This window comes from Aristolochia californica, unplaced genomic scaffold, assembly GCF_029961685.1.
Source record: "Aristolochia californica isolate CCGP_79_NKW_82.1479 unplaced genomic scaffold, dmAriCali1.0.hap1 SCAF_8, whole genome shotgun sequence".
Lineage (NCBI taxonomy): Eukaryota > Viridiplantae > Streptophyta > Magnoliopsida > Piperales > Aristolochiaceae > Aristolochia > Aristolochia californica.
This window is the reverse complement of record NW_027182279.1, coordinates 23,245,249-23,261,354: the sequence shown is the minus strand read 5'-3', so window position 1 is coordinate 23,261,354 and position 16,106 is coordinate 23,245,249. Positions and strand designations below refer to the sequence as shown.

The following is a 16,106-nucleotide window of genomic DNA, read 5'->3' as shown; positions in this document are numbered from 1 at the left end:
TCATGTGGCCTCTAAGTTCGCGCCTCAGCTAGACAACCCCAAATGTGCAAGTGCCTTGCTAGGCTTCTTGCCTGTCCAAAGCTCATAGGGGGTTTTGGCAACTGCTTTGCTCTATACACTGTTAAGGATGTATATTGCAGTCTTTAAAACTTCTCCCCAAAGTGACTCTTGGTAAAGAGGAATGACTGATCATACTCCTTACCATATCCTTAAGAGTTCGGTTTTGTCGCTCTGCAACACCGTTCATGCTGGGTTTGCTCGGCATGGTTTATTACGGAACAATTTCACACTCTTTGAGGAAAATCGCGAAGGATCCTGGACGTTGTTCTTCTGATCCATCATACCTACCGTAGTATTCACGACCATGGTTGGATTTGATAGCCTTTATTTTCTTTCCAAGTTGAAGTTCAACTTCAACTTTAAAAGACTTGAAGACATCCAGGGATTGTGACTTCTCATGTATTAAATATAGGTAACCGAATCTAGAGTAATCGTCTATGAATGTAATGAAATATTGTTGTCCATTCCATGAAGCTGTAGGGAATAGACCACAGATATCTGCATGTATAATTTCTAAGACATATGTAGCTCTTTTGAGAACCTAATTTTCATACGTTTGTTTGTTTCCCCTTGATGCACTCACTCAACACAAACTTGGAAGTTAGTAGTATCTAGGGGTTAAAAAATTCCATCTGACACAAACATTTGAATTCTCTGTTTAGAGATGTGTCCTAAATATTTGTGCAATAAGGTGGCGGAATTCTCACTTAATTTTTGCTTCATACCACGTGAACTTATTTGCAATATTTCTCTATAGGAACTAACAACATCAAGTGTATATAGATTATCAATTAAGGGACCGGAACCAACAAAATTTGAATTTTGATAGAGATTAACTTTATTATTTCCAAAAGAACAAGAAAAACCTGATTTGTCCAAAATGGAAATAGAAATTAAATTCCACCTAAAAGATGGTGCAAAAAATGTCTCAAATAAATCCAAATAAAATCCAGTGTTTAATTGTAATATGAAAGTTCCTATAGCCTCTACCTCAACTGTATTGTCGTCGCCCACAAAGATGAACTTTTCAGCATCACTGTGGTCGGCTCACAGGCAACCGTGGAAAGACATACTAATGTGAGTGGTAGCACCAGAATCCACCCACCAAGTGTCTTTAGGTACAAAAGCTAAATTAACTTCAGAACAAACTAAAGTTAGAGTCATACCCTTCTTTACAAGCCAGCCAACGTACTTGGGACAATCCTTCTTCATATGTCCCAACTTCTTGCAGAAGTAGCAGGTAAACTCCTCAGCCTGCTTCTTCTGTTTCTTAGTCTGAGAAGATCCTACCGCAACATCCTTACCTTTCTTCTTCTTCTTGTTTTGAGAGGTGGAGGCCAAGTGAGCACTTTCAGTCTTATCCCATTGCTGCCTCTCTTCCTGTTGCACACAGTGAGATATAAGTTGATTTAGGGACCATTTGTCCTTCTGAGTGTGATAACTCACTTTGAATTGCCCAAAGTGTGCAGGAAGAGATATCAAAACCAAGTGCACAAGCAAGTCCTCAGACAGCTCCATCTTAAATGACTTGAGTTTTTATGCGAGATGAGACATCTCTATGATCCATTGGGCTAAAAGGCTCTAACCTTTTAGGAAAGCAACCCCACGTATCTTATACAAGGACTGGCCCGGTTGATACAAACAAAAATTCCAACACTCCCCCGCACGGGAAAACCCGTAGACAAATTCACCGGAAAAACCCGGGACAAATTCCTGGAAAAACCCAGGACAAATTCACCAGAAATACCTGGGACAAAATTCGGTGGGAGCGGGACTCGAACTCGGGACCAACCTGCTCTGATACCATGTTAAGTTGGGTCCAAAGCCCTATCCCAAAATGACTAGTCAACTTAGTAAACCTCTTTCCCAACTAATAAACTCAAGATCTATGTACTCACTAATTAATGTGGGACTATTCCTTAACACTCCCCCTCACGTGTAGACCATCTTTTGTGGCTCTACAAGTGGATAATTTAGGAGTAGGCAGTTTAGGTGTAGGCCGCCCTCTTGTGTGGCTCAAGTGGATAGTTTTAGGTGTAGGCCCTCTTTTGTAGCTCTACAAGTAGATAATTTTTAGGTGTAGGCCCACATATGAGTACCTACTCTGATACTATGTTGAAACCATTGGGCTAAAAGGCTCGAACCTTTTAGCCCAATGGTTTCAATAGTACTCCTTTATGTTCCCTTTGCCCTTATACTTCATGTAAACAAGTTTAGCCAAAAGGATACTCGCCTCTGATTTTTCGTTCTTGGCAAAATATTGCTCAATTGCCTCTAGAATGGAGTGTTTCATGATCATCAAACACATTCGGTTAGAGTGCTCCCACTTCTCAATTTTAATCACATTGAGGTTGTCCCGAGTAGAAATGGGTTGCTCTGCCCGAAGTGTAAGATCCAAATCCATACATCTGAGGACAATTTCCACGGTATCTTTCCATGCCTTAAAATTCATCCCGCTCAGCATTGGAATGCTGCTTATTTGATTAGTAACATTTGTAGTAGTAGCAACAGAAACTGTATATAGAACAAAATAAACAAGCATACTCACATTAACTAGCATATCGTATAAAGAAAAACAAGACAGGTACAAAAAATCCAAATTTGGGAACCATCTCAAGATACCTAGTACTACATTAATTTCTAATATTTAGACAGAGAAATTAATTGTAAGTGGTACTCTCAGTGCAATGATCAAATACTGACAATCAGTTCTGTCAAACAATAGCCTTTCTTTGGACTGATTAATGTTCACATGAAAAGTCTTTATAATTGTCACACATTTATCATCACGGGCACGTTGTTGATTTGGCCAAACTGTGTCTTCCTTTGGGCCGAACACAATTTGCATAAATAACTCCGTACAAACATCTCTGTATTTCTAGTCAACGTATTCTACACTACAGAGGTTACTTTGGCAACACGTAGCTTCAAATAATTTGATTGAAAATACTAGACCAACTAAAAAAAATGATTTTTTTTATTCAGTTGCCCAACGTTGCGGCACCGTCCCACAGGCGCCGCGGCGTTGGCCTTTTATTTCTTTATTTTTATTGGCGATATTGTAGTTTGTCCAACGGACGTTGTAGCGCACTCAACGGCCGTTGTTGTTGCCCAATGGACATGGCAGCGCACCTGCTACAGTGAACGGGCACTGCAGCGTCCACTGCAGCACTCCCTGCTATTGCCCAATGGGACCATGGCAGTGTACCCAACGGGCGCTGTTGTCGCCCAACGGGTACAGCAGCGTGCCCCCTAAACGGGCACAACAGCGCTCTCGACAGGCGTTGTAGCAAGCACAATGGGCACGACCCGTGCCATTCATTCCAATGGGCGAACTGCAGCGCCAAACTTCACCCAACGGGCTCTAGCCCACCGATCAGTGCTCGGATTGCATAGGAAGGTTTCCGAAGGCAGAAAACAACGACGACGACAAAAAAACGATACCCAACGGTCAGCGTTTTGCCCAACGGGCGCTGCAGCATGCCCAGGCGTCCTCCGTCGCCTCCCCCCTTTCCAGCCGATCGTCGTTGCAGCGTCCAACGCTGCGGACACTGCAGTGCGCATCCTTTTTTTTCTTTTTCTTCCGTCTTGCGCATTCTGGAGCTCGTCTTCAACCTCCAACCTCCCGTAGTGGAGGATTCGTCTTCTAGTGGCCCTTTGTAGGACGTCGTTGCAACGTTTCCCAATGACGCTGCAGTACGAGCCTCCACCGTCAGATGTCGGCCTCCATCATCCGACGGCAACGCCGACTGATGCACAGCCCTGAGACGAATTCCGTGGAGAAAATAAACTTTTTTGTAGAGAGCCGGTTTTGCACAGAGTCGGCGCTCAATGTCGCTCTCCACAGAATTAATATAGAAATCCTAATAATCTAACAGGACTGCTCTGATACCACTTGTTAGCAAAACCATAATCTTAAATCCATAATCTAGAATTTATATCATGTCAGAATATTAGGATATTGGATAAATACTTGGATCCATTCCAAACGATCACCTGTTGCAAAATTCTGTAGCAATTAACAAAGGAATTCTTGGTTTTGTGATCTTCCTCAACTAAATCTCCTTAGTTCCTCAATGGGACCTTCGTTTCTCTTCCGGATGGGGAGAAGGGAAACTGTATGTGATTTAGTATATTAGGGACCATAACCATAATGTGTCTCCTTATATAGGGTTCCCATAATTCCCTATGGTATCTACTCAATTAGCCCATATTCATGGCCCATATTCATGGCCCATATTCCTTAATGGGCTTAACAAAATTAGATCACTTAATTTCAACCCATTCCATTAAAAATAGAAAATATAATTGAATACTAAATATGTTGCCCAAATTAGAATAGGAAACGTGAATTTCCTAACAGCCCCCTCATAGCCGAGTACACGGATGGCGTCAACCATGCTCCGTCCGGCGAATGACTGGTCGTTCCTCTGCAGGACCTCTTTAGACATGGCTGCGGAGGAGACCACCACAGTGGTGACTTGGCCAAGCCACAAACTCATGAGTGGGCCATATGTTGATGCAAACACAGGAAGCGACCTGTGAGGTTCGTCCCCGAGTTTGAAGAGGATGCCAACGAGTGGTGCTGGAACGGGGCCGGGTGGAAGCTTTCCCGCAAGGGAACTGGAATTCTTCATGAGGCGCCGCAGGATCCACAAAACGAGAAGTAAAGAGAAGAGTATGGCAAAGAAAGTCTTCATCTCTGTGGAGGATCAAGAAGAGGACAAAGCTGGCCTTGCGTTCTTTTGACCATGGACGTTCTGGCGGATATATGCAACAGTAGGGATGGCATCAAACCGAGTTGTTCACGAGTAACTCGAGCTCATCTCGGTTCGGTTCGATTTATCTTGATCTCAAATCGAATTTGACATCGAGTTCGGGTTCATTTAAGTTAACGAGCCGAGCTCGAGCAAACTGTGGTTCAGTTCAGAAGGTCACAAGTAGGCTCGTTAACTTAACGAGGACCCGAGAAAAACCAGTGATGCAAGAGGGACCATGCACTGCAATAACTCCGAGCTCGGGAATAAAGGAAATGGGGATTTTAGGCTTGAGAAGATCGGAGGAAAATCAGCTTCAGCTAGCGAGAAAAATTGGACTGAAATCTGCTTGTTTAGGTAAGTTTTGGTTTTTAAATTGATTGCATTTCTTTTTCTTCAATGTTCTCTCCGAGTTCTTCCTCTTTGATCGTCGCAGACGGAAGTGACGGAATAGGGGCACGATCTTTATCTGTTGCCTACTAGTATTCATGTTAATATGTTATGTTTTGTTTTCATCGCCGATGGAAGTGACGGAACAGTCTAACAAAGGTAATCTAATCGATTTTTTTTCATTTTTATCTGCTAAGTTCTTTGCATTTTCATTTGTTGGGTTTTGCATTTTTTGCATTTAAAACTGTTGTAAGAGCTTCTTCCAATTTTCTTCCTCTCATACTTATTCCTCTGATCTTCTCCCCCATCGACAAAAGTGATGGAATAGAGGTAATCGATTCTTCCGATCTAATCGATTCCTCCAATCTCTAAGAGTACATTGTATATGTTTTAAAAAAAAGTACATTATTTTATACATTTTCTTAAAAACAAAAATACTATTTTATACATTTCATTCATAATTTTGCTTGTGTTACCCTTTTTTTTCTATTTATCTGGTAGAATTTTGTTTCAATTTTTTGTATTTCTCATCACATAAATTTTATTAGTTCTTGTTCTTAATCTTGATCTTTTGCAATTACCTATGTAATTTTACAAGTTCTTATGTAACCTTGCTTGTCCTGATTTCTTCAAAGTACAGTTTTACATGTATATGTTATTATCCTTTTGAGAACTTTTTTTTTTTGTTTTGGGAAAATAATGATGGATTTCTAACCATAGAATAACTAGCCAATTTATTGATACGCTATTGGCACATCTGAGTACATGTTGTCATGAAGCTGTTCAGGAACACTGTCACGTCGAGGGATCCTGAAATTCATTTTTTAAGGTAGAAATCTAAATAAAATCTTCTTAAAATTTTTTTTATCAATTTATTTATTTAATTAGCTATAGAAATAGAGCATCTTTTGCCTATTTGAGACAGAAATAATTTTAGGTGGAGGTCATGCCCAATTTTAGGTGAAACGTATGCATAATTTTATGTACGGTTTACGTGATAGGTATTTTATGAAAAGTTTTAAATGTACGTTGGAGTTCAAGCTCAGTTAAAATTATTCGACTTGAAAGCTCAATTACAATTTTAGGCTCGAGGTTACGCTCGGCTCAAGCTCAAATTCGAAATATTTAAATCAAGCCTAGTTCGAACATAGGCAGGTTCGGGCTCGGCTCGATTCGATACCACCCTTGTCCATAAGCTATTTGGTCCTCAGTGTAGGATTTGAAATTTTGTACCTTCACATCCATGAAAGTTCGTAGCTCATGGCCTACCCAAAGAGTGAAAATGGCTATAGGGAGTCTCGATGCCCTCCTGTGCCCACCTTGGAACTCCATTGGGATCCTCCTCTTGTTGATATATGCTACAAGCTTCTCAACTCTGGACCCCCTAGTCAGACCCTGTGACCGCCTCATTTGCAAGGATGCAGATGGACCCACCAGTGTGGATGGAGACGATGTGGATGTATCTATATACACTTAGCATAAATTACCTTGGACAAAATATAATTTAACATAAAAAAGAGGGGTTTAGTTAACTTTACTCTCTCCTATGCAACTCACTATTAGACGGTGACGATGGCGATACCATCTCAGATGATGCAGGGAGTGTGACCTATCGTACCTTAGGTGCATGAGGAGGCATGATAGCAGGTGTACTTGCTTATGGGGTATTTCTATAGCATCAATAATGTTATTTTTAATAAAAAGAATAACACTAAGTTTGAAATAAAAAATTCTACGAACAATTCTATGAACAACTAACGTTATATATTTATTGATTTATTGTCGTCTAAATTATATTTTCATCACTCTCTCTATCAACCTTTTCTTCTTCTTCTCTTACTTCATCATTTCATCCTTGAACCTATCTTGTACCTCAACTTCATCTTCTTCTTTGACATCCCTGGGCTCATATACGCTTAATGTTGGAGCATAAAGAACATCTGTTTAGACGTGTGTATAGGATGAGACCATATGTTTTTAGAAACCTTTGTAATTTTCTAAGAAGTAGGAGACTTCTTGTGGACACCAAGAGCATTAAAGTTGAAGAACAAATTGTTATATTCATGGTTACCATATGCCAAAGCCAAAGGTATCAAGTGTCAATGGAAAGTTTTAGATGCTCAGTTTGAACTATTAATACATATTTCAATAGAGTACTAAAGGTGTACTCAAATTGAAAGATGATTACATATGTCCTCCTTCAAATAGAAATGTTCATCCAAAAATAGCAGGTAATGAGAATTATTATCCCTATTTCAAGGTAAACAACTATTGTAATTTTTATTTATGTATTTATTCATTTAAAAGAAAATTTATATTAACTTTCAATGTGCAAATCTCAAAATTGCATTGGAACAATTGATGGGACCTACATAAAGGCCCATATTATTAACAAGGACACTGGTAGGTTTTGGAATGGGAAACAATACTTATCACAAATGTGATGACAGCTTGTAATTTCAATATGGAGTTCACTTTTGTAGTATCTAGGTGAAAAGGATCACTAGTTGATGCTCGGATTTTAATGCATGCATTAGATGCACGAACGGGCTTGTCATCCCAAATGGTAGTATGCTTATTTTATTGATTTATTTTTGAACATGTTACCTTTATTCATAGTAATCATTTTTTTTATTTCATATTGTAGGAGAGTACTACTTGATAGATGTTCGGTACGCTAACTTGCTTGATTTTTAGACACCTTATCGTTCAACTAGATATCATTTAAATGAATATGATGAAAATCATCTCCCTCAAACTACAACAGAGTTATCCAACCATCAACATTCATTATAAAGAGGCACAATTGAGAGGACTTTTGGTCTATTGAACCAACAATTTGCAATTTTGGATCGAGCACTTCCATACTTGTATAAGACTCATGTAAAAAATGTCACTGCATGGTTGTATTACTCACAATTTTATACGGATATCTAATCATAATGATGAAGTGATTGAAAGAGAGGAACCAAGGGATGATATAACATTTGGACTAGATCAAGAAGAAGATGAAGATGATTTGGAGGAAATAATTAACCAACCTATTGTCTTAATATCAAGGAGAAGAAGAATAAATGAAAATTTGAACTAGCTAACCATTTTCATAACAATGTAGCAGCTTAAATGTGGGACAATTATGTAGAGTACAATAGTTGATTTAACATGACCAATTTGTTTTTAGATAATTTTTAAAAAAATGTATTTGATATTTTAATTTACAGAAAATTTATCGAATAAATATGGTAATGTAAAAGATTGATTATTAATTTGTATTTTTTCCTTGGAAAAGGCGTTAATATTTCTATTTAATTTTCCTTGGAAATTTCTAGAATTTTTCATGTAATTTCCTAGTAAGGCACTAATAACACTTTATCTGAAAGTTTATTGGAAATGTGTATCCTAGGAAAAACATTTTAGCTTTTCTTGAGATATAAATTTAAAACCAAGGTCCTTTGTGTTTACTAGAAATAAAATAATAATAATAAAGAACAAGGTTGAAGGAAGAAGCAATCAAGGACCACTTCAAGACTTACTGAAACTCGTTTTCTTCTCTTTTTTAACATACCTTGAAGTCAAATGGGATCTAGATGAATAAAACAAAAAATTTCTCGTCCCCTAATATGATAAAAACACCAAAAAAATTTACTCAAAACAAAAAAATATTCACTAGGAGTTTTCCCATAATTTCCTATAAGAAAAAACATAGGTTTAGTGAATTCTAATGTTGGGATATATCACATGTTATTCAACCTATCGCAAGTGGCAAGACAAGACAACCTGACACATAGTTCAATCTTTGCTTTAGTTATCTTCCCATCAGCCAAAATCACCTCAGGTTGGTTTTCAAAGGCCTACTCGACCAAGTTCCTATAAACCACCAAAATCTCTTTCACAGAAAAACCCAAACTTCTACCAAGCTGGTTGAGAAATAAATACTTTGAATTGTCCTTTTTTGTTGTGATCTGCGCCCCAAAGGGAATCAAAGTATCCTCCCCCTGGAAGCAATGGAGCAAGTAATCCTCGTAAAGGTCAGTATTGTCTCTCTCTGGCAGATCATCCTAGCTTGGCCTCAAGCTCCTTGCTAGGTCTCATTTTTCTTAGTGTTTGTAAGGATTCCCACTCATATTCTTCCCCTTTTTCTTCTTCTTCCTTTATGTTTTTCAGGCTCCTTCTCAAGAGACTATGTTCAGTGGCCTCTCCATTGATGTCAGCTACCAGTTCAACGACTAATGTATTGAATATTATCATCTTCTTGAGTTCCTTTGCTCTCTCATTTTGACCGCCAACTGTCCGAAACCGTTGAATGTAGTTGAGGAACATCTTTCGGACCTGAGAATAAATAAATAAATAGGTTCTCATGTACCAAAAGTTTGATCAAGAGAGAGAGAGAGAGAGAGAGAGAGAGAGAGAGTTCAAGTAAACAAGAAATTGGAATTAGCTAATCAGAAGAAGAAATAGTCAAGCACAAACACACAATACTTATACAGGTTCGCCTGAAGGTGAGATTACGTTATGTTCTTCGATTGTTGCAATAATTTACTATGATGAAGAAGAAGTGTACAAGAGAAATCGTACACACTCAAACTCTCTATGTTTTTCTCTAACCTCTTTCTCACACAACTCATGATCATGAATCATCCTGATAACGACACCCTCAAATGCTAGGAGAAGACTAGGACAACTGAAATGTAAGTGTGAAATCTCCAAACTACCCTTAATAAAATAACAATCAATATATCATGTGCTAACTCTACATAAGGTGTTAATTAGATTCCACAACTTAACAAGAGAGACCATCTGTAGGTCACCCTCAGCCAATCATGACGACCTTTATGGGGGAACTCATCAAATTGGTAGAGTTTTCACCATTAATAGATCATTAATGAAACAAAAAAGGAGTAAAGTCAAGTCAAATCTAAACTTATAGTTCATATATTTGTTGGATTTTTTAAATATAAAATACTAAGTAAAAACCATGGATATAAGTCACCCAAAGTATGCCAAACTTCATGATGCGTATTCATTTACATGTTATTCATAACTAATTGTTGAAATGACATCAAATTTATCTATAACTTCATTTAAAAGCATCAACTATAGAAAGGTTAGAGCAGGTGAAATGAGGTAGTCACATTTCTATGAAGCATACTTCGAAATAATTGTCACCCCAAAACCTTTTCACACACTTCAACAACAAAGCTTTAGAATTTGAGGTTTCACATGAAACATGTGAATGTGTCAAATACCTGTTCAATGATGTAAGGGTATTTTGGTAACCCTTATGGTCTTTTCCTTCATAGGCATTTAGAGGAAGAATCTTCCTCTCAGAATTAGAAAGTATTTTTTTTTTAGAAAAGATGATTTTATTAAAGAGAATAAAAGATTACAAAAGCTCAAGTGAGTGAACCCCTAACAACAAGGGATTGGAAGGAAACTCTCATCTTCACTCAACTCTCCATTAGCCACGGCCTGTTGAAGCTTTTGGCAAAAGATAATTAAACAAAAACAGTACGCATCATGTAGGAAAAAAACTACTCTATCAAATGGTTCCATTTCTGCAGTTAATACTGTACACAAAGTGATAGGATAAAAAAACCAAAATTTTCAAGGCCTAAACATACCTTCATGGATCTTACTAGCCTTTTGAGGATCAAAGTGCAGCTCATTACAGAGGTTTTGAAGACATGCTGCTTTACTAGGTGCACCTTGTGTTGTTCCCATGCTTAAAAAAACACCAGATTTCGTTAGCCAGAACAACCAAAAGATAATATTAATAAAGGAAATGAAACTTAAATACTGAAGGTTGCAGGAAATGTAAAAATGAAAAAGAGCAAAGCTCCCGGAAAGCAATTGCAAGTTGGAAGGTGCATCTAAGTTGCCTAACCACCACTCCTATTGGTTCATGGAGTCAAGATTTTATTTTTTAACCTTATCCCAATTACACCCAAAGTCTAACACTTAAAGATAAGTCCTAGCATAATTAAACAACTCAACATAAATAGAATACTAACATAACTAAAAGACCTTTAAATTGACACTCTTCTATGAGACTTCTGTAAGACTACCATATTAATTTTGGCTCTTTTAGACTTCTTACTGTAAGAGCCATGTAAGAGCCTTCCATATCTGCTCTTCAATACTCCCCTTCAAATTGGAGTTTATAACTTCAACTTACAATGAAAATGATTATTGGTTTTCAATTTTCTTTGCCTCAAAAAATTCTTCATAGATGCAAAAACTTCATCTTTTATACTCCCCCTTTCTACATATGGCTTTTTTTTCTTTTCTTTGTAACTCATCTTTCATCAAATGCAAATGTCATTCAATAATATTTTTCCTTTAAAAATATAGTAGGGTTTTACATAATACGTTGGCATTATTTTTGTTTTTGTTTGTCTTTATAAAAATACTAGTGAAATTTTCAAAAGACAAAAGGTAATGTATGTCTTCTTTGTATTGAAATAATGACAATCATAAATATTGCTCTTCTTCTTCTAATAGTAGAGAATTCAGTAACCCAAAACTGAGTTTATTGCCATTGGGGCCTAAGGGAAGAAGGAATACCAAGCAAAATAAAGAAACAACACCCAAGAGAGCATATGGTGATATTCCTTGGAAGAAAGATCGAGTTTGTTTAGTTAAAATATAAGTAATTATAAGATGAGTCCATGGCCACATAGTTCATTCCAATCACGAAAATCAATAATCAATTAAAAGGAAGACGTTGAATGCTCTATTATAAACTGGATTAGACTAACCAATTGGCCCCTGAGATGTTGGTGAACGTTTTATTATAAAATCGGGATTAGATAGGTTAATTGAATCGGGTTAAACCTTGCCATGTACTTTGACCAAGTCAAGTTTTTAGCATAGGTTTGCAACTAAAACCTAAAATAATTAATTTCATAATTAAATTTAAGACTACAAGAAAAAAGAGCTTTTGCTTTCATCAACAGAAGTCACTTTATCTAGCATAAATAATATTTCATTAGTAGAGTAACTAAAAATAAATAAAACTCTACCATCGAAAATTGATTTTCTGCTAGTAGATTTATGACAAATTCATGGAACGAAATACTTTCTTTTGGCATAATTACTTTTTAGTTGAAATAAACTTTTTGGCAACATAAAATCTTTTTGAGAAGTATTTTTTTGATAGAAAATATTTTTTAATAAAAAAAATTTAAAATTTCATGGTGGAATATATTTTCCACCACAAAATTTTCCCATTTTGGTAAAGAAAAGATTTTCTACCAAAAAATTCTTTATTTAAGAGAAATTCCATGTTCTTTCAAAGTTTTAAAATTTATTTTTCCGTAGAAGTATAATTCCTCTATGAAAAATCATCTTCTATGTTGGAATGCTACTTCCGTTGAGAAACCCTCCACACACACCCCTCTCATTCTCACAAACTATTTGAGTGAAAGCGAGAGTGCTTGCATGATAGCAACAACTTAGGGGTAGAGGTAGATCGGTGACGACCCAAGCAAAAAGGGAATTTGGCAACGAGATACAATGATTTGTAGTGGCAAGTTAATGAGTTTAGTTTTAAAATTCTCTATTTATTTTTTCATGTCGAAGATGATCGAATTTTTGAGGAACACATAGGTTGGGTGTGGGGTCCCTTTTGTGGGAGATTCAGTATAGGTAGGGGTAGGGGCTTAATTGGGGGAATATGGGTGGTCAGGTTCGAATGCACTATGAGCATGAAGCTCATACTTTTTAGAATTTTAATTTGTAAAATATATTAAAATATAATAATTAAATCATAGATTAAATAATTAAATTATAATAATATTTAATAAAAATTTACTTAGTTCTATAATATTTTAAAATATTAATTATTTAAAATATACAAATAAAAATTATTATGTTGATTTAATTTAATTTAATTAATTAGTTTATATTTTTAAACTCCATAATTAACAACAATTTAATTAAAATAAAAAGTAAAAAATAATAGAAATGATCCTAAATATATTTAATTTAAGTTTCATTTTGTGTAATAATAATGAATTACAAATTATTTTATTAAATTTAAATAATTATTCATTAATCTACATTTTAGGTAAAAATTAATAATTAAAATATAATTAAAAAATTAAAATTTAACTCAATTAAATTATGTGAGTTAAAATATAATTTAATTAAATCACATTAATTAACTACAATTATCTTCTCTCTCTCTCTCTCTCTCTCTCTCTTTCTTTTGTCAGACCCAATTAATAGAGCCAGATTTGATTACTAAACTCAACTATCATTGATTTTTTAAGTAAACTTATTTTTAAGTGAATAATTATTGTTCTCTGCACCTTTTAACCTCTCTATGATTTTTCTAGGCATAAAGACACATTGCTAGCGATATTATGTTATTTTCATAGGTGATACTTGAATTATTTTTATAACTTTGTTTTCTTTATTCTAATGGCAATGTGTTTGTGAACTTTGAGCATCTTAGTATATCTCATTGGTCACGTTACACATGTAATTGTATCATTTGTTGGGCCACAATGTCCACTTAAAGTCTTCATTATACATTTTTCCAAGGGCTAGTCAACTCCTCATTTTGGCCTTTTACACTGGTTAGTCAAATCCTCATTTGGGTTGTTGAATAGCAGGTATGGAAGAGTCTCACTTGACTATCACAACAAGAAGTCTTACAAAACTAGAATTATTATGGAAGGAGGTCTCATAGAAGAGTTTCGATTTAAAAGTATTTTATTTATGTTAGTTTTCTATTTGTGTTCAATTGTTTAATTGTTCTAAGACTTACCTTTTAGTGTTTAACTTTGGGTGTAACTAGGATAAGGGTAGTTTAATTATAACTGGATTATACGCATTTCCTTTATTATAAATAGAAGTTCATGTACTAAAATTACATTAAGGGGGGGGGGGGGGGGGGGGGGGGGGTTAGTCAACAATGTACTTGAAATGAAGTTAAGATTTCAATTCATCTTAAACGAATTGATTCAACTTCAACTCATCTTTGGGTGTTAGTGTAGACAAGTTCAAGTGCACCGGAAAATAGATTCCAATGTTAGTGTCCCAAAAATGAAAAATATGATATAAACAAGAGAATGAGTAACATTTTATAATATACTTAAATAGAAATAGATAATTACCAAAATACACATAGTTACTACACTTATAAGTGATTTAATGTGTAATATTCAAATATATTAATAAACTAATTAATGAAATACTTTTTTAATGAGTACATTTTATTATTAATATAATGACTAGAATAAATTGTAAAAAATAAAAAAGTAAAAATAACAAAAAATAAATATAATTAATAAATAAATTATTTTTAATAACATAAGATATATTTTAACATTAAAAACCACTAATTTAATACAATAATAAAAATAATAAATAATAAATATATTATTTTATTAATAACATAAGATATATTTTTACTTATTATTAATTAATTATATATTGCTTGGTTTAATTAATTATAGCAATGGGATAATTAAACCAAAATAATTTATCAAATGTTTACTTTAACAATATTTTAATTACAACTATTAAATCACTAATTTAATACAGTAATTACAAAATGAATACACTGAATAAATATAAATAATTATTTTATAGAAAAAAAATGTGGATTATTTTACAAAATAAATATAATGAAGTTATGACGCTGGTTTAATTTTTCCTAACTTAGGAAAACTTAAACCAGCATCATCTTCCTCACGGCATCGATGCATCATCTTCCTCACAGAGCCAATAATAGCGAGAGATAACGGTGGGCCAGTAGGTAACAACAATGGAAGCATCGCTCTAACGGTATGCCGAGAGGGAGAAGAGAGGGAGGCTGAGAGGCTCTGCGACGGAGCGATGACATGGCTCTGCGACAGAGGCTCAACCTCCTGTGCTCTGCGATGGCGGCTCTATGACAGAGGCTGAAAGGGAGGTCGAGAGGGAGAAGATAGAGGAAAAAAAATTCAGGGGAGGACGGTTGAGAAGGGATAAAAGCCGAGATGGAGAAGATAGAGGAAAAAAATTCAGGGGAGGACAGTCGAGAAGGGATAAAAGCCGAGAGGGAGAAGAGACCGGGAGATGCAGACGAGAGAGGGAGAAGGGAGAAGAAGCCGAGAGGGAGAAAAAAATTCCGGGAGAGGAAGGCAGAGAGAGAGGGAGAACAAAGGGAAATGAGGAAAAACATTTCGTCAGGGGAGGGAGGGACGCATGCCACACAATCGCTTCATATGAATGATTTGAAAAATAGGTATGAAACACAATTCCTCAATTTTTGCCTGAGCAGATTACCTGGCATAATTCAAATGAAGAGCCACTCATTCACCACTAACGGCCTAATCGAATGAACAGAGTAATGCACATGTAATTCATCTCTGTTTCATTTTGGAATAACCCCCCCTAAGTTAGTGAAATTTTTCTCTTGTCCAGAAATTCAATATGGTATCAGAGCCCAAAAGTTACCTCCAAAAAATTGTGGTCACCAATAAAAAGTAATACTTAGTCAAATTTGTTTAGTTATTTCATAACTACCATTACGATGTCCTTATTTGAAAAGAGGTCTTGGATTCATAACTCACACTTCTTTCTTGGCAATGGTGTGTATGAATACTTTGGCATTCTTTGCCTACACAAATTGGTGATGAAATGTTTTGATAAAAAATGATAACCATTTATTTCACTGAAGTAATTCCGTGACTTCCCTCAAGAAGTACTATTGCTCAAGCCCCTAATCAGCGCTCCAAAAAGAGAAAGCTTTTGCTTCTCCTCACCATTCTTTCCCTTATCTGCTCTTTGCTTTTGTCAGTTATGCAGTATTGGTAATCCAATGGAAGAGTAGAGGGCTCAGGGGATCAGAGTCCATTATAAAGGAGAAAACCACTTAAGCAAACGAGGTATCCAAGCTTGTGCATT

At 35.7% G+C, this 16,106-nt stretch overlaps 1 protein-coding gene across 1 annotated transcript; it reads right to left on the bottom strand.

The window, feature by feature from the left end:
• Positions 1 to 2,221: 2,221 nt before the first annotated feature.
• Positions 2,222 to 4,760, bottom strand: LOC137938345 (labd-13Z-ene-9,15,16-triol synthase, chloroplastic-like). The gene is made up of 3 exons (XM_068783322.1): positions 4,408 to 4,760; positions 3,683 to 3,822; positions 2,222 to 2,574 (listed from the first exon to the last, which is right to left on the bottom strand). Exons 1-3 carry the CDS (start codon positions 4,758 to 4,760, stop codon positions 2,222 to 2,224), a joined length of 846 nt encoding a protein of 281 aa, XP_068639423.1.
• Positions 4,761 to 16,106: the final 11,346 nt, after the last annotated feature.

What these genes read in the sequence shown, in the direction of transcription:
- LOC137938345 (XM_068783322.1), bottom strand. Translation starts at nt 4,760, where the DNA reads ATGAAGACTTTCTTTGCCATACTCTTCTCTTTACTTCTCGTTTTGTGG. An exon ending in GGGGCTGTTAGGAAATTCAC is followed by an intron (nt 3,823 to 4,407) that starts GTTTCCTATTCT and finishes AATTCGTCTCAG; the next exon opens with GGCTGTGCATCAGTCGGCGT. An exon ending in CGAATCCTCCACTACGGGAG is followed by an intron (nt 2,575 to 3,682) that starts GTTGGAGGTTGA and finishes TTCTATATACAG; the next exon opens with TTTCTGTTGCTACTACTACA.